The sequence below is a fragment of the Chelonia mydas genome, chromosome 26, assembly GCF_015237465.2.
Source record: "Chelonia mydas isolate rCheMyd1 chromosome 26, rCheMyd1.pri.v2, whole genome shotgun sequence".
Lineage (NCBI taxonomy): Eukaryota > Metazoa > Chordata > Testudines > Cheloniidae > Chelonia > Chelonia mydas.
The window spans coordinates 479,945-503,808 of NC_057859.1; the positions used below are offsets into that span (position 1 = coordinate 479,945).

The 23,864-nt window shown below is 62.4% G+C and overlaps 1 protein-coding gene across 1 annotated transcript in view; it reads left to right on the forward strand.

Annotated features, from left to right (window-relative positions):
* ANK1 (ankyrin 1) overlaps positions 1-23,652 on the forward strand; it is a 67,910-nt gene extending 44,258 nt beyond the window's left edge. Inside the window, 16 exon segments of the mRNA XM_043536392.1 lie at positions 1,319-1,473; positions 1,841-2,052; positions 3,420-3,624; positions 4,929-5,025; positions 5,840-6,068; positions 6,781-6,906; positions 6,999-7,118; positions 7,301-7,385; positions 7,793-7,867; positions 9,106-9,237; positions 9,946-10,092; positions 14,218-14,773; positions 15,498-15,780; positions 17,676-17,759; positions 18,007-18,159; positions 21,453-23,652. Of these exon segments, the coding sequence (XP_043392327.1) occupies positions 1,319-1,473; positions 1,841-2,052; positions 3,420-3,624; positions 4,929-5,025; positions 5,840-6,068; positions 6,781-6,906; positions 6,999-7,118; positions 7,301-7,385; positions 7,793-7,867; positions 9,106-9,237; positions 9,946-10,092; positions 14,218-14,773; positions 15,498-15,780; positions 17,676-17,759; positions 18,007-18,159; positions 21,453-21,479 (2,686 nt within the window). The 3' untranslated portion in view covers positions 21,480-23,652.
* Positions 23,653-23,864: the final 212 nt, after the last annotated feature.

Here is a 23,864-nt window from a genome sequence, read left to right on the forward strand (position 1 = left end):
GGGCACTGTAACAGCCTTACCATGAGTCACAGACTGGTCTCTTTAACACCCAAGGGGGCCTGCCTTTGTGGCTGATGGTCCCTTACAGCACCAATCACAGCAATGCAGGTCACTCCCAGTCCCAAAGGCCAGTCTCTTACCCCAGATCAGTTGCACCTGGAGCTCTCACCAAAGCCAGTGCTTGTAGCCAGTCCTGTAATAAATGATGTATAGATTTGTTACCAGGGAAAGGAAACCAGAGTTATTTACAAAGTTAAAGCAGATACACATAGATATACACATACAGAGTTCCAGTCTGAAGTTTCAAAAAGTATTAGAAGCTTCTATAATAAGCAAGCTCGGTACGTCCTTTAGGGCTAACCCAGGCTGAGCAGCTGGGGAGCCCTAGAAACCTTGCCTCCAGAGTTCAAGCAGCATAGAGATCCAGTTCCTTCTTGTCAGAGGTTTTTATTCCCTTCCCCCCAGTGCTCTGAGCTGAGAACTCAGCTGCTGGGAGAAATCCACTTGTGTGACTCATCTTCATGGGGGGAAGAACAGAGCTACAAACACTTCTGTCCTCTTTAATGTCCCTCTTTAGTCCGTCTGGTGTCGATGAGTCTTCCTTGTTGGCCAGGTCATAACAGCTCTTGTTGGAGAGCAGCGCTTTACACTAGTTAATGTCTCTCTCCTGTCTGGTGCTTTGCAGTGGCAGAGACACTTACAAAACAAATGCTCAAATATTACCGAACAATATGGGATCCAGATGCTATGAGACCTATGCAGGCAGCCGCTCACCAGCGTTCTTAAAATCTAAACACATGCTAAGAATCCTAATGCCCATTTTAACAATACTAACACCCAGGTGAGTCGGACGGGTTCCAGCCACGTATTTGTCAGTGTGCAGCAGAGACATGGGCCCTTGGCACGAGCTGGCACCTGGCCTGCCAGCGTCACACCCCGTTGGCAGGGGCTTGGCCCTTGGAGCCCAGCACACTGATACCAAGTGCCGCAAGCAAGCAGGCCCCATTATAATGGGCCAGTGGGACCTGTGGAGTCCTTTGCAAGCAGCCAGTCCCATGACCCCTAGGGAGGATTGGCACCTTTGGGGTGGGGGGAGGCCGAGGATCAGTGCAAAGAGACTAGCCCAAGGCCACAGAGTGAGTCCCAGACCACAGATGTCCTGGTTCCCTCTCCTGGGCTTTACCCACTAGGCTCCCCTGCCCTCCCCCGTCTGGGCGGCTTGATTCCCTCCTGGCGAGGCTCTGCCGAGTGGTGCTCCGTGCAGTGTCAGCGGCACAGCTCAGCCCCAGGCCCCTCTCAGCGCCGTGCTCTCCTGCAGCCCTGTGATTGTGGAGATCCCACACTTTGGGTCATACGGGCGGCGGGATCGGGAGCTGGTGGTGCTGCGCAGTGAGAACGGCTCCATCTGGAAGGAACACCACAACCGCTACAGCGAGAGCTACCTGGACCAGGTGCTCAACGGCATGGACGAAGGTGAGTGCGCTAGGCCAGGGGCAGGCTGGATGGGCTCTGCCGCGGCAGAGCAGCTCCCCGTGGGGCAGGGCGGTCGTGCCTGGCTGCAGGTGACAGCCAGGGCGGTAGGCAGAGTGTGTCTGGGCAGGGCTGGCACATGCAGGCAGGACTGAGGCTTGGTCGGGCAGAGTGGGGGCAGGGATGGGGCATGGCCGGGCAGGGTGGGTAGGGGTGGGGCTGGTGGCCAAATGGGGTGGGTTAGTGGTGGGGCTGGTGCAGAGTGTTGGCAACGCTGGCATGGGGCTGGGTGACATGGGGATGGGTGAAGTGGAGGCGGGGCCAGTGCATGGCTGGGCCCTGCTTTCTCAAAGTGGGGCTGCTGTTACAGAGCTGGAGAGCCTGGAGGAGCTGGAGAAGAAGAGGATTTGCCGCATCATCAGCACCGATTTCCCCCTCTACTTCGTGGTTATGTCCCGTGTCTGCCAGGACTGCGACCTGATTGGCCCCGAAGGGGGGTGTCTGAAGAGTACGCTGGTTCCCACGGTGCAGGCCACCTTCCCGGAGACAGCCGTGACCAAGAGAGTCAAACTGGCTCTGCAGGTAGCAGTCTCCATGGCCCTGGGGACGGACAGAGGGACAGAGGGACGGGGCCTGGGCCAGCAGTGCAGGTACCGGGTGTCCCTGCCCCTGGGGATGGAGAGACGGACAGAGGGACAGGGCCTGGGCAGGCTGTGCAGGTACCGGGTGTCCCTGCCCCTGGGGACAGACAGACGGACAGAGGGATGGGCTCTATGCCAGCAGTGCAGGTACTGGGTGTCCCTGCCCCTGGGGACAGACAAACGGACAGAGGGATGGGGCCTGGGCCAGCAGTGCAGGTATCGGGTGTCCCTGCCCCTGGGGATGGACAGACGGACAGAGGGATGGGGTCTATGCCAGCAGTGCAGGTACCGGGTATCCCTGCCCCTGGGGACAGACAGAGGGACGGGGCCTGGGCAGGCTGTGCAGATACCGGGTGTCCCTGCCCCTGGGGAAGGACAGACGGACAGAGGGACAGGGCCTGGGCAGGCTGTGCAGGTACCGGGTGTCCCTGCCCCGGGGACAGACAGACGGACAGAGGGATCGGGCCTGGGCCAGTAGTGCAGGTACCGGGTGTCCCTGCCCCTGGGGACAGACAGACGGACAGAGGGATGGGGCCTGGGCCAGCAGTGCAGGTACCAGGTGTCCCTGCCCCTGGGGATGGACAGACGGACAGAGGGATGGGGTCTATGCCAGCAGTGCAGGTACCGGGTATCCCTGCCCCTGGGGACAGACAGACGGACAGAGGGATGGGGCCTGGGCAGGCTGTGCAGGTACTGGGTGTCCCTGCCCCTGGGGACGGACAGACGGACAGAGGGACGGGGCCTGGGCAGGCTGCACAGGTACCAGATATCCCTGCCCCTGGGGATGGACAGACGGACAGAGGGACGGGGCCTGGGCCAGCAGTGCAGGTACCGGGTGTCCCTGCCCCTGGGGACGGACAGACGGACAGAGGGACGGGGCCTGGGCCAGCAGTGCAGGTACCGGGTGTCCCTGCCCCTGGGGATGGACAGACGGACAGAGGGACGGGGCCTGGGCAGGCTGTGCAGGTACCAGATATCCCTGCCCCTGGGGACAGACAGACGGACAGAGGGACGGGGCCTGGGCCAGCAGTGCAGGTACCGGGTGTCCCTGCCCCTGGGGACAGACAGACGGACAGAGGGATGGGGTCTATGCCAGCAGGGCAGGTACCGGGTATCCCTGCCCCCGGAGTGGATGGGCAGACGAAGATGAGGCGGGCTCTTCCCAGGCAGCGTGCTGGTTCCAGGCCAGCCGTGCTGGGCAGCAGTACTCCATCATCTCCCAGGGCAAGGGGTGCCAGCCGGGGACTGCTCCCGGCCTGGGGGTGGTGGGGGGCTGGCCCTCATGGCCCTGCCTGTTCTGTCCCGCAGGCGCAGCCCGTGCCGGATGAGCTGGTGACAAAGCTGCTGGGGAACCAGGCGACCTTCAGTCCCATCGTCACTGTGGAGCCGCGCCGCAGGAAGTTCCACCGGCCCATAGGGCTCCGCATCCCGCTCCCGCCCTCCTGGAAGGACAATCCCCGGGACAGCGGGGAGGGCGACACCACCAGCCTGCGCCTGCTCTGCAGCGTTGTCGGTGAGAGCACCTGCCCCACCCTGCTGCAACTGCCTTAGGGCAGCGCAGGGTGGCCATGCTGGGGCTCTTTCCCCTGGCACTGCTCCCCCACCTGCCCCAGGGCTCCTTCTCCTCCCCTTCCCCTCTGCATTGCTCCCTGGGGTCCTTCCCCCTTCCACCCTGCGCTGCTCCCTGGGGTCCTTCCCCTCTGCGCTGCTCCCTGGGGTCCTTCCCCCTTCCACCCTGCGCTGCTCGCTGCTCCCTGCTCCCTGGGGTCCTTCCCCTCTGCGCTGCTCCCTGGGGTCCTTCCCCCTTCCACCCTGCGCTGCTCCCTGGGGTCCTTCCCTCTTCCACCCTGCGCTGCTCCCTGCTCCCTGGGGTCCTTCCCCTCTGCACTGCTCCCTGGGGTCCTTCCCCCTTCCATCCTGCACTGCTCCCTGCTCCCTGGGGTCCTTCCCCTCTGCATTGCTCCCTGGGGTCCTTCCCCCTTCCACCCTGCGCTGCTCCCTGCTCCCTGGGGTCCTTCCCCTCTGCGCCGCTCCCTGGGGTCCTTCCCCCTTCCATCCTGCACTGCTCCCTGCTCCCTGGGGTCCTTCCCCCTTCCACCCTGCGCTGCTCCCTGCTCCCTGGGGTCCTTCCCCCTTCCCCTCTGCGCTGCTCCCTGGGGTCCTTCCCCTCTGCACTGCTCCCTGGGGTCCTTCCCCCTTCCATCCTGCACTGCTCCCTGCTCCGCAGGGTCCTTCCCTCTCCCTGTGCGCTCCCCTGCTTTGCTGCAAATGAGGTTCACTCTTCCGCAGCTAGGTGGGGAGTGGGGGATGGAAGCCGGTGTCTCCAGGGCAGTGGGGTCTCTGTGCAGACAGGTGGCTCTGGGAGTGGCTTGGTGGGGGTGGTGAGGGGAAGGTGCTGAGGGGCTGGGATGGAGCTAAAGAAGCTGGGGGCAGGCAAACAGGGTGCATCCTGGGCAGTAAGGGTGCTGAGGGGCAGATCACAGTAGAGTAGGGGGCAGATCACGGGGCACTGGGAGGTCATATTCCGGTTGATGAGGGAGCCAGGGGGCAGAGCCTAGGGGACGGAAGGGGCCAGGGTAGATCACAGGCAGCAAAGGGGCCTGGGGAGGATCCTGGGGGACAAGGGGGTGAATCCTGGGTGGTGATGGAGCGCGGGGCAGATCCCAGGGGATGAAGCAGCCAGGGGCAGATTCCAAGCAGCAAGGGGGCCAGGTGGTGGACCTCGGTGGGGCCAGGGGCAGATCCCAAGCTGCAGAGGGGCCAGGGGCAGGATCTGCGGGCTGGGGCGGTGCGTCAGGTCCTGTTGTGTCCTTACAGGAGGCACAGCCCAAGCGCAGTGGGAGGATATCACAGGAACCACGAAGCTGGTCTATGCCAACGAGTGTGCCAACTTCACCACTAATGTATCCGCCAGGTGAGCGACGGGTGCACGGCGCCTTGTCTGGCCTGGGGCTGATGACCCGGCTGGTGCTGTGGGGCATATGGAGCTTGGCCAGAGCTCATCTAGGTGCCAGGTCACAGAGCAGGGCTGAGGCGCAGGTGATTCAGTGGCTCAGCTGCAGTCCCAGAGGAGGCTGTGGCAGGGCTGGGACCGGAACCCAGCACCCCTGAGTCCCAGCCCAGAGCCTGGATCACAAGGCCAGCTCTTGCTGCCTGAAGAAGGGAACCGTGCCAGTATTCCCCAGGGTTCTCCTCTGGCACCTCAAGCCCCTGGGCCACCAAGCCCCGGTGGCGTCTGAACAAAGATTCCCATGTGCGTAGGCCACTGCAAGCCTCGCACGCTTGTACTATCACATACGTGCAAACGCAGGCCTGCCCTGTCTTCTGTGAACACAGCAATGTCCAGCAGGGGGTGCCCTGGGCAAAAGCAGGGGCCAAGCAGTCCCCCAGCGCGAGTCTGCTCTGGGCTGCTCGCGAGCGGAGAGCCTGCAGTCATGCTGGAGGGTTGTGTTGGAGTTCATTTTATTTTATGGGGTTTCCCCCATTTTTCTGTTCTCTTCCTTTGTCGCTCTCTCGTGATCGACCAGTGCCCGGTGTGCCATGCACTGCAATGCCGGCCTGGTGCCCCAGAACGGCCTGAAATAGCTGAAATCTTTGTTCTTTGGATGTGGTTTATGGGAAGCCAGCAAGAGCCGCTGGTGCTCAGTGCTGGGGGAGGCCTGGCCTGGGTGCGTCAGGCTCGAGGGGCCCCTGGCCGTAATGACCAGCTTGGGGCTCATGCCCTGCAGGTTCTGGCTGGCGGATTGCCCGCGCACAGCCGAGGCCGTCCATTTTGCCACCATGCTGTACAAGGAGCTGACGGCCGTGCCCTACATGGCCAAGTTTGTGGTGTTTGCCAAGATGAACAATGCACGGGAGGGGCGACTGCGCTGCTACTGCATGACCGACGACAAGGTGGACAAGACGCTGGAGCAGCACGAGAACTTCCGCGAAGTGGCCCGCAGCAGGGACATCGAGGTAGCGCCCCTCCCTCCGCCTGGTGCGCGGACGGCCCTCGGGGTGTCCCAGCCCTCCCCTGCTCACTGCACAATAAGGCCTGGTTTGTGCAGCCCCCGCCCACTTACCCAGCTTCAGTGCTGGGGACTTGGGGGGGGCGGGTCCTGCCTGCTCCCTGGCTAAGGGATGTCGGGGAGGAGTCATAAAATCACAGCGAGTCCGCCCAGGCGGGGTCCTGGGGCAGCCAGAGGGTCCTGCCCCCCAACTCCACAGTCAGACGTGACTCTTAGCCAGCCAGTAAAACAGGTTTATTAGATGACAGGAACACAGTCTCAAACAGAGCTTGTAGGTACAGAGAACAGGACCCCTCAGCCGGGTCCATTTTGGGGGGCAGTGAGCGAGACAACCACATCACTCCTCATCCCTATAATATCAGAATATCATAGAATATCAGGGTTGGAAGGGACCTCAGGAGGTCATCTAGTCCAACCCCCTGTTCAGAGCAGGACCAATCCCCAATTTTTGCCACAGATCCCTAAACAGCCCCCTCAAGGACTGAACTCACAACCCTTTGTTTAGCAGGCCAATGCTCAAACGACTGAGCTATCCCCCCCACAATATGCCTGAAGTTTCTGCACCCAGTTTTGCCTGAGCCCCCGCCCCCCACCGCGCTGCGGCCCTGTGGGGCAGGGGAAAAGGGAGCTCTGAGCCTGACCCCTCCCCGCTCTGCCAGGTGCTGGAGGGGATGCCCCTGCATGTCGAGCTCTCGGGGAACCTGGTGCCTGTCAAGAAGGCCACGCAGCAGCGCAGCTTCCACTTCCAGTCCTTCCAGGAGAACCGACTGGCCATCCCCGTCAAGGTAACAGCCGCCTGAGGGTTTGAGTGGCTGGGCCGGGCTGGGCCGCGGGCCCGTCTCTGCTCCATGCTGCCCACCTGTGTTGTGGTGTCTAGGTGAGGGACGGCAGCCGGGAGGCAGGTGGCTCGCTCTCCTTCCTGCGCAAGGCCATGAAGTACGAGGACTTGCAGCATGCCCTGTGCCACTTGAACATCACCATGCCGCCATGCACCAAGGTCAGTGAGCGCTGGGCCAGGGGCCCGGGCAGCTGGGGCGTTACTGGGGGATCCAGCCCACGCCCCTGGGGTGGGCTGGGCACCCTGGGTCTCGCCAGTTCCCGCCAGGGAGCTCCCAGACTGAGGGGCCGGATGGCTCCATTCCCTGTGGGGCTGGTGACCCATGGTGGCTTCTCCTCCAGGGGACTGGCAGCGAGGAGCGAAGGAGGACTCTGACACCGCTGGCTCTGCGAGAGAGATACAGCATCCTCAGTGAGAACACTCTGGGTATGCAGCCCACCCTGGCTATCCACTCCCGGCCGGGCACCCGGCCCGCCCTGCCTATCCAACCCCCGAGTCTGCCCTGCCTATCCACCCCTGAGCCTGCCCTGCCTATCCACCCTGCCGCGCAGCTCCCCCACCCACCCTGCCTAGTCACCCCCCAACCCACCCTGCCTATCCACGGCCGTCCTGGCTTCCCGGCCCGCCCTGCCTATCCACGCCTGGCCCTCCACAGCCCACTGGTGCTTGGGAAGAGCCACAAGAGGGAGGGGCTGGGCCCAGTGGCTAGGCTGCCCTGCCCTACCCCACACTGAGGAGAGTGCAGTGCTTGCAGCTCCCCTTTTCCCTGCTGCGGGCTGCGAGTAGGAGCAGGGCCTGAGCAGACGCTGCTGTGACGTGCTCATGTCCCCTAGGGCCTCTGAGCGGCACGGAGAAGGCTGACGTGAAGATGGCTGTTATCTCGGAGCAACTGGGCCTCAGCTGGGCTGGTGAGTCTGTGCCTGGCGCTCTCTGCACCGAGGGGGTGCGGACCCCTGCTCTCTGCAGTTCAGTGCACCAGGGCAGGCTTTGCTCCCGTTGCTCGCAGCTCCCGGTGGGGCACTGCTCGGCCCAGCTCACTCTGACATCGAATCGGATAGCTGGGCTGACAGCAGGCACGAGTTTACGCTGCCTGTCCGGCGGTGGGACTGTTCTGGGGGCTGTGGAGCAGTTGGGGGCTGAGCTTGGGCAGCCTCCTGCATCTGTGTGCACCCCAACAGCAGCTCACTGGCTAGGCTGCTGCAGCAGGTGGTGGGTGTGTTCACTGGGCGCACCGGGTCCACATCCTGCTCTGTCTCCCTGACAACGGGGCTCGGAAAAAGAGTACAGTCCCAGCCAGTGTGCATGCATGCTGGTGCACCGTCCCCTCGCACGTCTCTGCATGCCGGTGCACCGTCCCCTCGCACGTCCCCGCACGCCAGTACACCTCCCCCTTGCACATTCCCATGCACACATGCCTGTGCACTACCTTTTGGTATGCATGCACACCAGTGCACCACCACCTTGTGTACCCATGCACACTGGTGCACTGCCCCCTTGTGGGGATGTGCACACACACCTTCGCATGCACACACTGCTGGGCACTGCCCTGTGGCATGGATGTACACTGTTGTTCACTGCCCTCTTCCACACACGCAGGCATGCACTGGTGCACCTTGCACATCGCTAGCATGCACACACACCCCATCTCTGTGCCAGCCAGGACAGGATTTTGCTCTGCATTTGTAAGTTTTCCTGCTTCCTGAAGCAGGGCAGCAAGGTCTTTGGCACTGGGGCCCAACCCAGCAGGGGCAGTGCTGATATCGCTTGTTATATTACAGCCACGGCTACCAGGAGGCTCAGGAACCATCCTTCCCGGTCAGAGCAGTTGTGACCCAGCTGCAGGCAGCCAGGCTGAGCCCAGCGGGCCCTGTTTCACATCCAGTGACACTAAACTGGGACCTTCTGCCCTTTTACACCCCCCCATTATTCTGTTGCATCGGTGGGATGTACAAGCTCTGGGTGGACATGGGTGGAGACACGTGGGTGACAGCTGGACCTGGGCGGCATCCCCAGGGCTACTTGCCTAGAGGTGTCTCGAGCAGAGGTGGCTGCGCCCGTGATACTGGTGAGCGGGTGCTGTCCCCTGCTCTCTTTGCTGCACATGAGCCTGGGACTATGCCTAACGCATGCGCTGTGTTTCCTACAGAGCTGGCCCGGGAGCTGCAGTTTGGGGTGGACGATATCAACAGGATCCGGGTGGAGAACCCCAACTCCCTGCTGGAGCAGAGCGTGGCCCTGCTCAACCTGTGGGTCAGCCGTGAGGGCAAGAATGCCAAGAGTGGGTATTTGCCACCTTCTGCAGGGGCGAGGGCACAGGTAGCACCCCAGGGGTTCCACAGGCGGTCTGTGCCGCCAGCCTGGGGCTCTAGCAGGCATGCCAGGCGGGGGTTGGATAGGCAAGGTGGGCCGGGGAGCTGAGCCGGGGGTAGGTAGGCAGGGCAGGCCGGGGAGCCGGGCCAGGCATGGGTAGGCAAGGTGGGTTGGGGAGCTGAGCTGGGCGTGGGTAGGCAGGGCAGGCCGGGGAGGAGGGACGGGGTGGATACACACACGAGGCTGCAGAGCCAGGCCGGGCGTGAGTAGGAAGGGCAGGCTGGGGATCCGGGACAGGCATGGATACACATGGTAGGTTGGAGAAGAGGGGACCACTATATCCTATCCAGTCTTTCCCCCCAAAAGAGGCTGGGCCATCCACAGACATGTAGTGCTTCCTTGCACACGCCATGCTACGCTGGCTCATATGTGTGCAGATGGGCGCTGTTGGCTCCCATGCACAGCTGGCCTGCGCTGGGTCACAGGTCTGCATGCGTGTCTGTTCCCAGGGGGATTTGCAGCGCAGTTTGAGGGTGGCTGAGTCCATCGGGCTGGGGCCTCTTTCCAGAGGGTGGGTGAGGCTGGCGTGTTGTGGGTGGGGGCAGCGGGGATAGATCTGCCTGGCAGGGGTGGGCCTGTGCTGCCTTTTGATGACACCAGCTGCTCCCCCTGACAGTGGAGAATCTGTATGCGGCCCTGAGGAGCATCGACCGCAGCGAGATTGTCAACATGCTGGAGGGCTCGGGCCGGCAGAGCCGCAGCCTGAAAGGCGACCGGCATTATGCTGACAAGGACTATTCCCTCTCACCCTCCCAGATGAATGGTGAGTCCCTGGCACTCGGCTGTGAACCCACTGGGGATCCCATGCTCCCGCGGGTGAGCCTGAGCCGTGAGTCCCTCGGCAGGGCGGGCGTGACATTGCCCTGGGGAGGGACGGCAGCCAAGCAGAGACAAGACACATCAATGAGACCAACGGCCCTGCCAGGCTGCTCTGCTCCAGCCGTGCGGACAAAATCCGAGTTCCCACTGACGTAAAGGCTGGGGGGCCTGGGGCAGGACGTTGAGCCTGTCTGGGCTGCCCACAGACTGGCTGACTGTGGGCAGAGAAAGCAGTCTCAGACCAAGGGCCCGGCCTGCATGGCTCTATGCTGTGGCCAGGTGTGAGTGCGACACAGGTAGACGTACCTGCCCCAGCACAGCTAAGAAAGCGGTGTCAATGCGACAGTGCGACCTGTCCAAACCGGGCACCCTAGGTCCATAGCCGGGTTGCTAGCCCATACCGAAGTCTGCACCACTGCGTCTGCACGGTCTGTAGCCTCCCATGCTGCAGGCACGCCTTGGCGAGCAGTGCGGCCGCAGGGGACGTCTGCAGTGGGGGGTGGGTGTGCCCATGCCAGCGCTCTGGGGGAAGTGCAACTGCAAGGAGCTAAACACCCCAAGGCCAGCCCCAACCAGGCTCTCGGAATAGCCGCTCCCGCCGCCCAGTCTGCAGCCGCCACATGGCTCCTTTTAATGTGCCCATACTTCTGCCCATGCTGGAAACGACCCCGCCAGCTCCAGTGTAGACGTGCTGCACCCTGCAAGGCCTGACCCCAGCTCTCTAGCCTTCACGCCCAACCTCCCTGGCCCCTCAGCCGCGAGGTTGCATGGCTCTTCAGGCTCAGCCCGGGTTGCAGCGTGTTACTAGTGAGCAGACGTGCCCTGCCGGCCCCACCCCTCCCACCCAGCTGACAGGTCTCTGCCCTCTGCCTGCCTTCTGCTGCAAGCCGGGCTCATGCAACTTCCCTTGTAGCCTGTGACAACCCTGGGCGGGGTAGCAGCATGTATAAAGACAGCCTGGGGTGTCCAGGCGCGGAGGGCTGGGTGCCGGGGGCATGGTCAGGTGCCTGCAGTAAGCGTAGTGGTCCTGTGTCCCTTTGGGCCCAGGCAGGGGTGTGTGGTCGGGTGCCAGCCTTGGCAGCAGGAGTCCCTTTGGGCCCTTGTGCCTTCCCCGGGGGCGTGGCCGTGAGCTCTGCATGCTGAATGCTCTCCCCTTTGTTCTCTTCTCTCACACATGCCATTCAAGGCTGCCGGGTGCAGGCCACTCCTGTTGATCACATCCTGTCACCTTTCTCCTCTGACCTCCTCCTGACCTCTTGTTCTCGCCTCCTCCTCCACGGCCTGTCTCCACTGTCTCCACCTCAGCTGAGCCCTGGGAGAGCGGCCGTCCTGCTCGGGCACGTGCATGCACTGCCAACACCTCATGGCTGTGTGTGTCCGCTTGGCCCTCTGTGGGCTTCCCCCAGCAATGCCCAGGGCTGGCTCCACACGGCACCCCAGCACAGGGAACAGTGTCTCTGAATGGGTGAGGTGGCAAGATGTGCAGGGCCATGGTGGCTGGCACTCCTGCCTCTGCCTCTTCAGCTGCCCTGGGCAGTCAGCCACAAGGTGCAAGGACCTGGCAGCACTCGCAGCCACAGAGCGACCAGGACGGGGCCCTTCGGGCCAGAGCCCCAGGGCTGTGTGTGCAAACAGCACGGATGTGAGCCGGTTTGGTTACAGGGCAAAGTGCCGGTGCAGCCACAGCGCCAGGGCACAGGTCCCTGTGGAAATGCCCACGACATGCTCTCCATGGGTGTGCAAATGGCAGCAGGGGTGCCACCAGGATGCCCCCCTCCCTGCCCACCACAGGTGCTACTGGGATGCCCCTACCCTGCCCCCAAGTGTCCCCAGGACATGCAGCGCCCCATGCCCGTCACTGGCCGTCAGGGCTGTTGGATAGGAGAGATATCCAGAGATATCCAGAGCCCTCCAGTGCCTGTAGGGTCTCTGGGCATGGCCCGTGCGTGCCCCACCGCTGCCCAGCTGCATCTCCATTTTAATGCCCACCTGGGCCTCAGCAGGTGGCTCGGGAAATGAGCAGCTGCTGCCGGGGTGCTGGGTCCCTGTGCACCCAGCCTCCTCCATGCCTCCACCCCTTAGCACTGCGCTGCGCCTATAGGGCAGGAGGGGCCTGGCTGGCTAGCTCTGCCCGCAGCCCACAAACCAGCCAGCCCTGATCTGAGGGGCTCCTGAAGCCCCCACCCACCTGTCTCTGCCCCATTCTGCTTGGGAGCTGCAGTCCAAGGGAATCCTGTACCGTCTCTCCCAGAGCCAGACCGGAGTTGGGCCCGGAGGCTTAGCTATGTGGAGGCACAAGACTGGCAAGGGGGCTGTCATAAATATAAAGGGAAGGGTAAACACCTTTAAAATCCCTCCTGGCCAGAGGAAAAACCCTTTCACCTGTCAAGGTTCCTTCCCCACTCTGATGTGGGGACCTGCATGAAAACCTCCTAAGCTTACTTTTACCAGCTTAGGTTAAAACTTCCCTAAGGTACAAACTATTTTACCCTTTGCCCTTGGACTTTCGCTGCCACCACCAAATGTCTAACACCGGTATTATTATTATTAGGAAAGAGTTCGTTTGGAAACGTCTTTCCCCCCAAAATCCTCCCAAATCTTACCCCCTGTTTTCTGGGGAAGGTTTGATAAAAATCCTCACCAATTTGCATAGGTGACCACAGACCCAAACCCTTGGATCTTAAGAACAATGAAAAGAAGGAGTCAGTTTCTTAAAAGAAGAATTTTAATAGAAGAAAAAGTAAAAAAGAATCACCTCTGTAAACAGGATGATAAATCCCTTACAGGGTAATCAGATTCAAAACATAGAGAACCCCTCTAGGCAAAACCTTAAGTTACAAAAAGACACAAAAACAGGAATATCCATTCCATTCAGCACAGCTTATTTTACCAGCCATTTAAAGAAATCAGAATCTAACGCATATCTAGCTAGATTACTTACTAAGTTCTAAGACTCCATTCCTGTTCTGTCCCCGGCAAAAGCATCACACAGACAGACCCAGACCCTTTGTCCCTCCCCTCCAGCTTTGAAAGTATCTTGTCTCCTCATTGGTCATTTTGGTCAGGTGCCAGCGAGGTTATCCTAGCTTCTTAACCCTTTACAGGTGAAAGGGTTTTTCCTCTGTCCAGGAGGGATTTTAAAGGTTCCCTTTATATTTATGACAGGGGCACTGTGGGTTAGATTTGAGAGATCTCAGCAGAGGCAGGGAGGGAGCCCAGGCAGGGCTAGCAGGGAGCTGGGGGGCACAGGCAGAGCTGTGGGCGGGGAGCCCAGGGCAGGGCTAGCAGGGGGCTGAGGGGCACCGGCAGAGCTGTGGGGCAGGGGAGCCTGGGGTGGGGATAGCAGGGGGCTGGGGGCCGCTGGCAGAGCTGTGGGATGGGGGAGCCCAGGCGGGCTAGCAGGGGGTTGGGGGGCACCGGCAGAGCTGTGGAGGGGAGGCCAGGCAGGCTAGCAGGGGGCTGAGGGGCACCGGCAGAGCTGTGGGGCAGGGGAGCACAGGGCCGAGCTAGCAGGGGGCTGGGGGGCACTGGCAGAGCTGTAGGACGGGGGAGCCCAGGCGGGCTAGCAGGGGGCTGAGGGGCACCGGCAGAGCTGTGGGGCAGGGGAGCCCAGGGCAAGGCTAGCAGGGGACTGGGGGGCACTGGCACAGCACCACGCCGTGCACTCAGGCTCCAGAGAAGTAAAACATGAGCAGCTGTCTCCACCCCTCCCGGGAACCCGGCTGGAGGCAGCTCACCCTGCCAAGGGGGTCCTGTTGTCTAACTCACTGGGACCAGCCCAGCGCCAGGTGCTGCCTGAGGGCTGTGCTCCTGTCTCAGACCCTTCCACTGGGGCATGGGCTCTGCTGGCACCCAGTGCCGCCAGGGGAGCAGTGCAGGGCGCTGGTGTGGTGGCTGCTCTGGGGCGCTCCTCTGCCCTGGAAAGGACTCCCTTGAGCAGCTCCACCCTGGGCAGGGATGCAGGGAACGCAGCGCTGCCCAGGGGCTGGGGACAGTGTGGGCCTGTCCCATCCTCTCCGTGTCTGCACAGAAAGGCTGCTGGAGCTGTTGCCTCTGTCTGCCCCTGTAGGTTACACTTCGCTGCAGGATGAGCTCCTCTCCCCTGCCTCCCTGCAGTACACGCTGCCGTCCCCGCTGCGTGCAGACCAGTACTGGAACGAGGTGGCCATCCTGGATGCCATCCCCATGGCCCCCACCGAGCAGGACGCCCTGCTGGAGCTGTCCGACATGCAGGTGTGGTCCTCGGGGCTCACCCCCTCGCTGGTGACTGCTGAAGACTCCTCTCTGGAGTGCAGCAAGGCTGAGGACTCGGACGCCATGAGTGAAGGCCGCTTCCCGGGGCAGCTGCTGGATGATGTGCACGGCCTGGACCACCTGGGCTCACTGGATCTGGCTGAGGACGACACAGTGGATTCAGATGCCATGAATGGCCTTATCGACCTGCTGGAGCAGGAGGAAGGTCAGAGGTCCGAGGTGAAGCTGCCAGCGTGTGAGCGCCAGGCCGGGCTGGCGGGGGAGCAGGGCTCGGAGGATGAAGTCTCTTTTGTTTCAGACCAGCAGAGGGTGCAGGCCAGGATCCTGGAGTCGCCAACTGTGAGCCGGGTCATGGAGAGGAGCAAGGGCAGGTAATGCTTCCTGGCCAGGCTGCTTGGAGCTGGACAGGGCAGCCCGAGGGACCCCTGGGGTGTCCACGCCACAGGGCAGAGCCATGGGGTAAGGTGGGGAGGGATGAGCGGCAGTGCAGCTGCTGCTCCGTAGGCCCCCATTTGAGCATGATGCCCCAGAGAGCACGCTTGGCCAGGGGAAGGATTGGATCGGCCAAGGAGCTTCCCACGGCTTTGGGGAATCCCTCAGCAACCACCTGGGGTGCCAGCCCAGCTCCAGGCTCGGGGATGGCCTTGGTGCTCTCGTTGGCAGGGAGCTGAGCTCCCGATGAAGGTACTCTGCCGGGGCTGAGGGCTGCCTGGCAGTCCCTGCCGTTCCCTGCCATAGTGCCTGGGGCAGGCAGGGGCAGGGCGAGCATGAAGGGCCTGGCTGGCCTCTAGGCCAGCTCCCTCCCCTTCCTCACCCGCTCCTTGTGCCATCAGCCTGCTGCTGTGCCCAGACAGGGCCGGGCCACCCGTGGCTGTCTCCGGAGGGCGTTCTGTTGCTCCATGGGTGGGGTGGGATGTGGGGCTAGTTCAGGATCCACGTTACAAAGGGGGGCTCCGAGTGCAAAGGCCAGTCAGTGGGGCCGACAGCCTGTGTGTGGGCAGGAGAGCGAGGCTGGGCCCACACAGGGGGCAGCATGCCAGAGGGTAGAAACTGACCGTGTCTCTCTCTGTCCTTGTTCCTCTCTCTGCTGCCCAGGCTGAGGGACTGGAATGCAGAAGGCTCCTTTGTCTCCTGCCTGCAGGACCTGCCTGAGGGCTCCTGGCAGGAGGGGGTTCCCAGAAGCCCACGTCTGCTGCCCAGAGCAGCCCCCGGGGCAGCCCCCCAGGGGAGGGGCCAGGAGCAGGTTCTGGGGCCCCCGCCCGAGCGTCTGCGAATCGACCCCCCTGAGGAGAGCGGCTGGCAGCCCCAGCACACGAGGAGCCAGGACTACAGCCAACGGCTGGAGAAGGTGGATAGCAGCTTCTTCAGGCAAACGAGGGTACGAGGGTGACAGCGAGAGCCGGCCCCCGGGGGCTGTGCATTGCAATGGAGCCACTGGTTGGAGCCCCCTCGCTGTGTGTGAGGCCCATGGCACCCTTGCCGGGAGCCAGAGCACACACAGGAGTGAATGCCGGGCTGCCCTGTCTGAAGAGCCTGGCCTGGGAGCCTCCGCTTCTTGAGCAGAGGTACCAGAGCCTGGTGACCTGCCCATCACTGCCCCCTCCCCCAGCAGCTGGGGTCCCTCAGCAGAATAACGCATGCTTTGGCACAGAGTGCTGGGCAAGTGCCTCCTGCTGCCCTGCCCCCAGCTCCGGGCACTGCCCCCTGCCAGCCTCCCTGCCCAGGCTCCTGCGGGGGAAGGGGCCCAGAATAGCCTGGCTTGCACTAGGCCCAGGGGTTTGATTTCACATATCAGCCTCTGCCTCTGTTCTTCATTTATAACCCAGACAGCCACCCTGCATGCTTCCTAATTGGGTAGCTCCCAGGGTGCCTGCCCTCTTCGGTTCGCCAGCACCAGGCATGGAGAGTCCAGAAATAGAGCTGGCCCGGATGGCCAGGGGCAGGGCTGGGGTTTTGGGAATCCTGCCATGGCCATGCAGAGCTGGGCAGGGCCAGGGAAGGGCTAGTGCAGGATGGCACGTGGAGCAGGGTGGGCATGGCGTAGCAGGCCCTGGGGTGCTGCGGAGCGCCCTGGACCAATCCTCCCAGAGCACTTCCCAGGAGCCCCAGGGTGGGGGACGGGGAGGAAGAGCCCTGCGGTGAATGCAGCGATGCTGGGGGCTGGCCGGCTTGCAGCCCCTTGGCTGGAGTCACTGAGGGGCTGTGTGACTTCTCCACACTCCTCACAAGTCTGCTGTGGGTGAGACGTCCTGGCTCATATCGCCCATGCTGCCCTTCTGCCCCGTCCGCAGCCTGCCACAGAGACACTGCGGGGGGGGCAGCTCCCCTCTGCCTGGGGGGAGGGGCTGCGGCTGTCAGTCTGAGGCCAGATGACTTTGACAGAGCTCCAAGTGCAGAGGACAAACCCAGCCCGGCAAGTGGTGCAGCCGGCTGGTATGCAGCAGCTACAGTTACAGCAGCCTGCCCAGGCTGCGCACAGAGCAGGGGGCAGCCGAGCCAGAGGCAGGGTGCACGCCCCACTGCAGAGCGACGCCATGGCCAGGATCTAGGTGCTGGGCTCGGCAAGTGGCCATGCGCTTGTGGCCCTAGCAGACGCACCATGTTGGCCTTCCTGACCCAGCTGCTGATCACCCTGGTGCTGCTGGGCTTCTTCCTGGTCAGCTGCCAGAATGTCCTGCACATTGTCAAGGGCTCCGTACGCTTCCTGCTCAAGCACGTCCACCAGGAGCTGGACAAGGAGCTGGGTGAGAGCGAGGGGCTGACGGACGATGAGGAGTCCATCTCCACCAGGGTGGTCCGTCGGCGCGTCATTGTGAAGGTAACACAGGCGGGGAGTGGGAGCCCTGAGGCATCAGGCACTGCCTTGCCTGTGGGGCTGTCGCTGGCCCCAGGGGAGCCATGCAGAGCCAGCCTGGCTCGTCACCTCCTGTTCCAGCTCAGGGCTCTGAGCCTGGCTCGTTCCTGCATGCCCGGAGTGTAGCACTCGTGTGCCCTGGTCCTGGCCCTGCCCCTGCGCTTCCAGCAATGGCTGCTTCCCAGTGAGGGGTCTGGCAGGGCTAGGAGCTGGCGTGGTGTGGTGCAGGGGTGTTGTGCAGGGGGTTGGCGCATGGGGTTGGCAGTCAGCGGGGAAGTCGGATTTGGTGTCACTTATGCAGGGGCTGGGGCTTTTGCCCCACTTGGTGCCCTGCAGTGAACACAAGGGGCTACCTGTGGGGCTTTGGCTCCCTGCCCTCCCCCTCACTGCCTCGCTCTGTTCTCTCCTTGGTGCTGCAGGGCAATCAGGTTCAGGATATTCCGGGGGAGCAGGTGACCGAGGAGCAATTCACTGATGAGCAAGGCAACATCATCACCAAGAAGGTGAGTACGAGCCAGACACAGAGCCCCCCAGTCTCCGCCCAGCGTCTGCCCTGCTCTCCTTGCCCCCAGGGCTGGATATTCTGGGGCCTTCCCTGGAAACAGCCCTCACCCAGTTCTGTCTCTGGGGCCGATGGCAGGGCAGGGCCGAGCGGGAGTAGGACTGGAGGGGTGGTGTGGCTGAGTCCCTGGGGGTGTGTGGGGCCTAGCCTGGCTGGTGGCAGGCAGCTCTAATGCCCACTCTCTGCAGATCATCCGGAAGGTGGTGCGGCGGATCAGCGCGGGCGACGAGGAGAAGGAGGTGATTCTTGAGGGCTCTCTGCAGGAGCCCCAGGAGCTGGAAGCTGAGGCAGATCACTTTATGAAATACGCCATCCTGCATCAGGACAGTCTGGGCAGCAAGGTACAGAGCCTGCTCCTCTCCTGGCCCTTCGCCAGCTCTGGGCAGCACAGCCATGCGCCCAGCCAGGCAGGGCTCCTAGAGGGCTCTGGCTGGATCCTCCCTGGCCTCCTCTCCTTCCCTGTGCTCTTCTTCTGCTGTACCTCTGGGGCTGTGAGGGGCCATGCTTCCCCCCCGCGCTGCAGCCTTCTCCTTGCCAGCCGGCTCTCCCGTCCTCCTCCTTGTCCTCTCTGTGTCTGTCTGTCTGTGTGACGCCTCCTGCTTCCTCTCTCTGCTGCTCTCCCCAGGAGGAGGCGCAAGGGCACATCCCAGAATCGGAGCTGATCGGGGGCAGGATGGGGGCTTACATAGTGAAACGAGCCAGCCTGAAAAGGGGAAAGCAGTGACCCCTCCCAGGGCCTCTTCCGAGGTAATGCCACCTTTGTTCTGACTACAGATCCAGCTCTCTGTGCTGTGTGCCCTGTGTGGAGCCCACCCAGCCACTGTGCGCTCCCCCTGTCCAGAGGGGAGACTCGGTTGCTCCATTAGGGCATGCTGGAGAACAAGCCCAGCGCTGGCTGCCTCTTCCCCGCTGCTGCCAAGCCTGCGAGCCCCATGCTGCTCCTGGGGAAGGGGGCTGGCTTCTCTGCACACTGCGTGCCGGGGAGGCTGCCATTGTAGCACCTGTCTGTCTGGCTCACATGGCGTTCTAGGGGAGGAGGGCGTCAGGCTGTCACCACGGTTACGACAGCCAGGAGGATTGTTACTGTGGGTTACAGTGTACTGTGGGGACTGTGATGGTGTCACTGCAGTTACAACAGCTAGGGGGCTTGTTACCCCTAGTTACAGTGCACCGTGGGGACCACAGTGGTGTCACCATGGTTATGACAGCCAAGGGCATTGTTACCCTGGGTTACAGTGTACCATGAGGGCTGCGACGGTGTCACCGCGGTTACGACAGCCAGGGGGATTGTTAGCCTGGGTTACAGCGTACTGTGGGGGCTGCGATGGTGTCACCACAATTACGACAGCCAAGGGCACTGTTACTCCAGGTTACAGTGTACCGTGGTGGCCACGATGGTGTTACCACAGTGACAGCATTCCAGGGGACTGTAACCAGTAGCTACAGCATGCATGCTGTGGAGATTGCCCTTGGCACAGTCCTTCCCTGCCAGCTCTTGGGCTGAGCTTTGCCTGGACCCCATTCCCTAGTGCAGCTGCCCCATTCCCCATTTCTCTGCGTGCTCACCTTGCCCCTTGCAGAGGCCCCAGTGCCGCTGCTATAAATAGCCCCTGAATGCTGCCCCAGTGACAAGTTGCTGACATTCCAGCCTGTCAGGCAGTCCCTGCGCTGTCAGCTGTGCCCCAGAGCGTGTCCTGGAGCCTGGGTCTGGGGTCGGGTTTCCTGGAATGAGGTGCCAAGTGCCCTGGAGCATGGGGCTGACCCACGGCGGCGCCGCCTCACGTCAAACGCCCTCTCAGCGACTGGGTGCTGCAGGGAGCTGCACGTTGCACCCGGGGGAGGCCAGCCCCTGCTCATGGCACCCATAACTCACAGCCGCCTCCACCTGCCACATAAGCCGCTTTCACCCGCAGCACCCCTTGGGCATTGCTGCCTGGCAGTGCTGCTAACATGCCATGCAGGGCCTTCTTGGCGGGGTCATGAGGGGCTCTGGGCACCAGAGGGCAGCAGAGAACCTACAGCTTGCAGGCGGCTGCAGGTAGGGATGGTGGAACCGTGGTGGGAGGAGGGCGCAGGCAGTGTGCCGGTGGCCTGGGGGGGCCATGTGCCCAGGGTGGAGTGTAGGGAGCGGGCAGCAGTGAGGGACTAGGAAGGTCAGTGTGCTCATGGCAGGTATGTGTGCAGTAGCGATGGGGCGGGGGGGCTGCATGCCCATGTCCAGGGCATTGTGCCCGGGGGGTGAAGGGGCAGATGGGGCAGCGGGCAGTGCGTGCCTATGACAGAGATGGTTGTTTTTGCTGGTGGGGTGGAAGTGCCAGGCTCCAGTCCCACCAGGATCTCCTGGCTGCTCAGGGCCTGTCTGCAGTGACGTCTGCACGGGTCTCAGAGCGCTGAGCCAGATTGGCAGCTGGATGCCAGGGCCATGGGGCGACCACAGGACGGGTGCCTCCTACAGTGCCCTCGATGCAGCTTGTGCGCTAGACACTGTGACGCTGGGTGTTGGGTCGTTTCCTGGCCCTCGGACAGCGCTGGATGCATGCTTGGACACGGCGTGCCTTGCTGTCCCTCACGCGCTTGCACCCAGGAGCCCTGCAGTGCTGCGGTTCCTGCTGAGAGGCCAGGGGGCTGATCTGCAGCAGTAACCCTTTCCTGGCTGCCTCTATCCTGCTAGAGCACAGCCAGGGGGATAGGTGCCTGCTCCCTCGGGTCTCTGTCGTTTGTGCATGCGTGTGCATGAGACGCATGGCATGGCCTGTCCTGCAGGAACACAGGTATCCAGCCTAGCTTGTTTCTCTGCAGTGCTCTGGGGAGGGGGTCCTGGGGCTGGCAGTCCCCAGGGGTGGGGCCTCCCTGCTCCCTCACCCGTGCTCTGCGAGCTGCAAGTCTGGCCCAGCCACCTGGGTTCTTTCCCTGGAACAGCATGGGCTGAGAGGCAAAGGCTGGTGGCTGCAGTGATGGCTTTGAGGTGGGGTGTATGTTCCTGCACAGAGCGCTCGTGGGCGGGTGTGGCAGGGAAATAACCTGAGAGAGCCCATCTGGCCCCTGCACAAGGCTGCAAGTAACAGTTAAACCTCTGGTGATGGGGTGGGGGACACTCACCCCCCTGTGCATTCGTCATCACACCCTGCCCAGGGACCACCTCCCCTCCCAGACCACCACAGGGCAGTAACCCCCAGTCCATGCATTCTGCCTCACGCCTCTGCATCCCCCACACGGCCGCCCCGGCTGAGCACATCTCCAATGCAGACAGCCATTGCTGGGGCCTGTTCCCTCTGAGCAGGCAGCTGACTCCCGCTGTTCACAGCTGCGGCTCCAGCACCCTCCTCACACCAGACCCTTGGAAATGAACAGATGGGGGCTGGTTTCAGCCAGCATCTCGCCCTTTGCTGGGTGCTGCAGTGTTGGGTGCCAGAGGGTCTCACATCCAGCACCAGGGCTTCTGCTTTCCCAGCTGCCTCCTACCTTTGTCCCTGCCCCCAGCATCAGCCAGTGCCTCGGAACTGCTGTCCTCTGGTCCAGTAGCCATGCCTGTAAGTGGAGCGTTGGGTCATGCCCCCAGCTCTGGCCTGCTGCCCTGCGGGGGAGCCAGCAGGGCGCTGTTTGTAACCCAAGCTCCGTCTTCTCTGTCCTTCAGGATCTCACCTCCACCCCGAACCACTGACTGCAGCCACGTGCAGCCAGCCCCGCAAGGAGAGGCGAAAGCGGACAGGCGATGGGAGCAGGGCTGGCTGTACACGTTGCTCTAGGTTAATGGCATGATTTCTGTAAGAGACTTACTTCCCGTCCTATTCGCATGATTGACCGACTGCCAACGCATGACTACGGACGGGGACCCCAGGAGCCAGCAGCACCCGGGGCAGCGTTTCTCTGGCAGGGACGTGACTCTGCTGCGCACACCCTGACTCCGGACAGGAGGCTGCGGCTATGAAGGGCTGTCCAGGGTGGGGGCGTCGGCTCCCACCTATCCCTCATGTTGTCTCCTGGCTGGATTTTGCTGCTTCATCCCCTTCCAAGGAGTGTGTCGGGAGGGGGGATGTCAGAACCTAAGGGGGCGGTGGGGGGAGGGCAGAACTGCAGCTCTCGAGGGAGCAGCCCCAGCAAGGGCAGGGGGAGGGGACTGGATTGTGGCTGCCTTGCCCCTGTTTCTCCAGGAGCTTCCCCCAGTGTGAGCGTGTGGCTCCCAGCAGCACTGAGCTCCTCGCTTGTGTTGAAAGTGTAAACTGTACAGTACTCAGCCTTGTGTATATGAACAAATAAATACTATGCAACGCCCGAGGGCACTCAGCGGTGTGCAGAGCACTGCCCGCTCCGTGCCCGCATACCTCGCCGGCTGTAGGACAGGGATGGCTCATCAGCCCCCGCCAGGGAGGAGCTCCGGCCAGTGCAGCTGGGAAGCTGGTGGTGTCAGAGGGCGACAGAGCCAAACCTCCCAGTGTCAGCCTGGCGCTTTTACTCCCCTTGGCCTTGTTCATTTCCTGACACCCACCCGGGGCCAGGCATGGGGCTGGGACACCTGTGCCAGCCCCTGCCCACTTTGGTTACAGATAGGGCAGAGCTGAGAGCCTCCCACCAGGCCCTACTGCCCTGGCACGGGACGGGCAGGTGGTGAGCACTGGCACAGCGTAGCACCTGCCTCAGCCCATGCTTGGCTCTACCCAGCACAATGGCTGCTCAGGAGAGATGCAAGGAAACAGCAGTGGGGTTTGCACCCCTGTCCTCTGCACCATTTGTGAGGCCCTCCAGGGTCCCTCGGCCTCTCCGAAAGGCCAAAATCAGCACAGCCCCAGTGTCCCCTGACCCTTCCAGGACCAACCCCCAGTGCCCAGGGCAAAGGAGGCGCGTCAGAGCAGCTCTCCCAGGCTCGTGCACTGCGTCGGCACCACAAACCCTACTGCTGCCGTCTGGCCGGAACAGAGAGGGTCACGCTGCAACCTGGAGTCCCAGCCCCGGGAGCTTTAACTGGGGACAGCAGAGCTCTGCCCCAGGCTGGCCCCTTGGCTCAGCTGTTCCTGCCAACAGCTCTGTCTTGGCAGGAGGCGGGGGGGTGGGAGCTACCTGGGCTATGTGACATGTGACCCCACGCAGGCTGGTTGCAGGAAGGGGGTGCTGGCTGCCACGTCCCTCACCTCCCTTAAGGGTGCAGGAAGGAGCCAGGCAGAAACAATTGGACTTGCGCTTTCCCCAGGACGTCGCCATGGCCCCGTCTCAAAGGGGCTGACGTGTTTCCTGGTGGCAACGCCCAGGCCAAGCCCGCCACTGGAGCCAGGCTGCAGCCGCCATGCCCAGCAGGCCTTGGCTGGTGGGCATGTCTCGTTGAAAAGCCCTCTGCTCCCTGGCAGGCTGAGGAGGTGGAGTAGATGCAGAGACGCGACTAGGCCAGCCTTCTCCTCGGAGAGCAAAGCGACACAACTGCAAACCACGTAGGGTACAGACCGTCCATCCACAACCCTCCGCTCTGTAACATAATGTCCCTAGAATGGCTGACTTTGATAGCATCTCCGCAGAGTCTAGTGCGGGCCCCCTGCTTTGGCCTCTATACTCCGTAGGGAATGCTCCACTGCACTGTGCCGGCCCCGCGGGAGCCGTTGCTTCGCGCTCTGATTGCTAGTAGGAGCTGGTAGGGGCAGGGGCGCGCTCGACATGACGCCTAGAGAATGCTGCAGGCTGCGCACTAGACGCTTTTTAGAAGTTTTAAAATAATTTTATTTCCTTTTTTTACTGTTATGACGACGAGCCTTTTGGCTCTCCCTGCCCCCATCTTAGCCGCTGATGTATAGACCATTCTCCCTGTACACCAGCTACCAGACTACAACTTAATAAAGAAACCAACAAGAGCTGGGCCTTGTCTCTGCTTTTCTGCGGGGGGCCAGGGGTGTCCTAGCCAGACAGCAGCTCCCTCCCTGGGGTCCCCATTGCCCAGGCTAATGGAGGGAGGGGTAACAAGGCTGCAGATCTGGTGGTCAAGTCCATGTCCTGCCATGAACGCACACCACTGCTTTCCCTGCTCACCAGGGTGGGTGGGAGGGAGAGCTGCAAACAGAAAGGT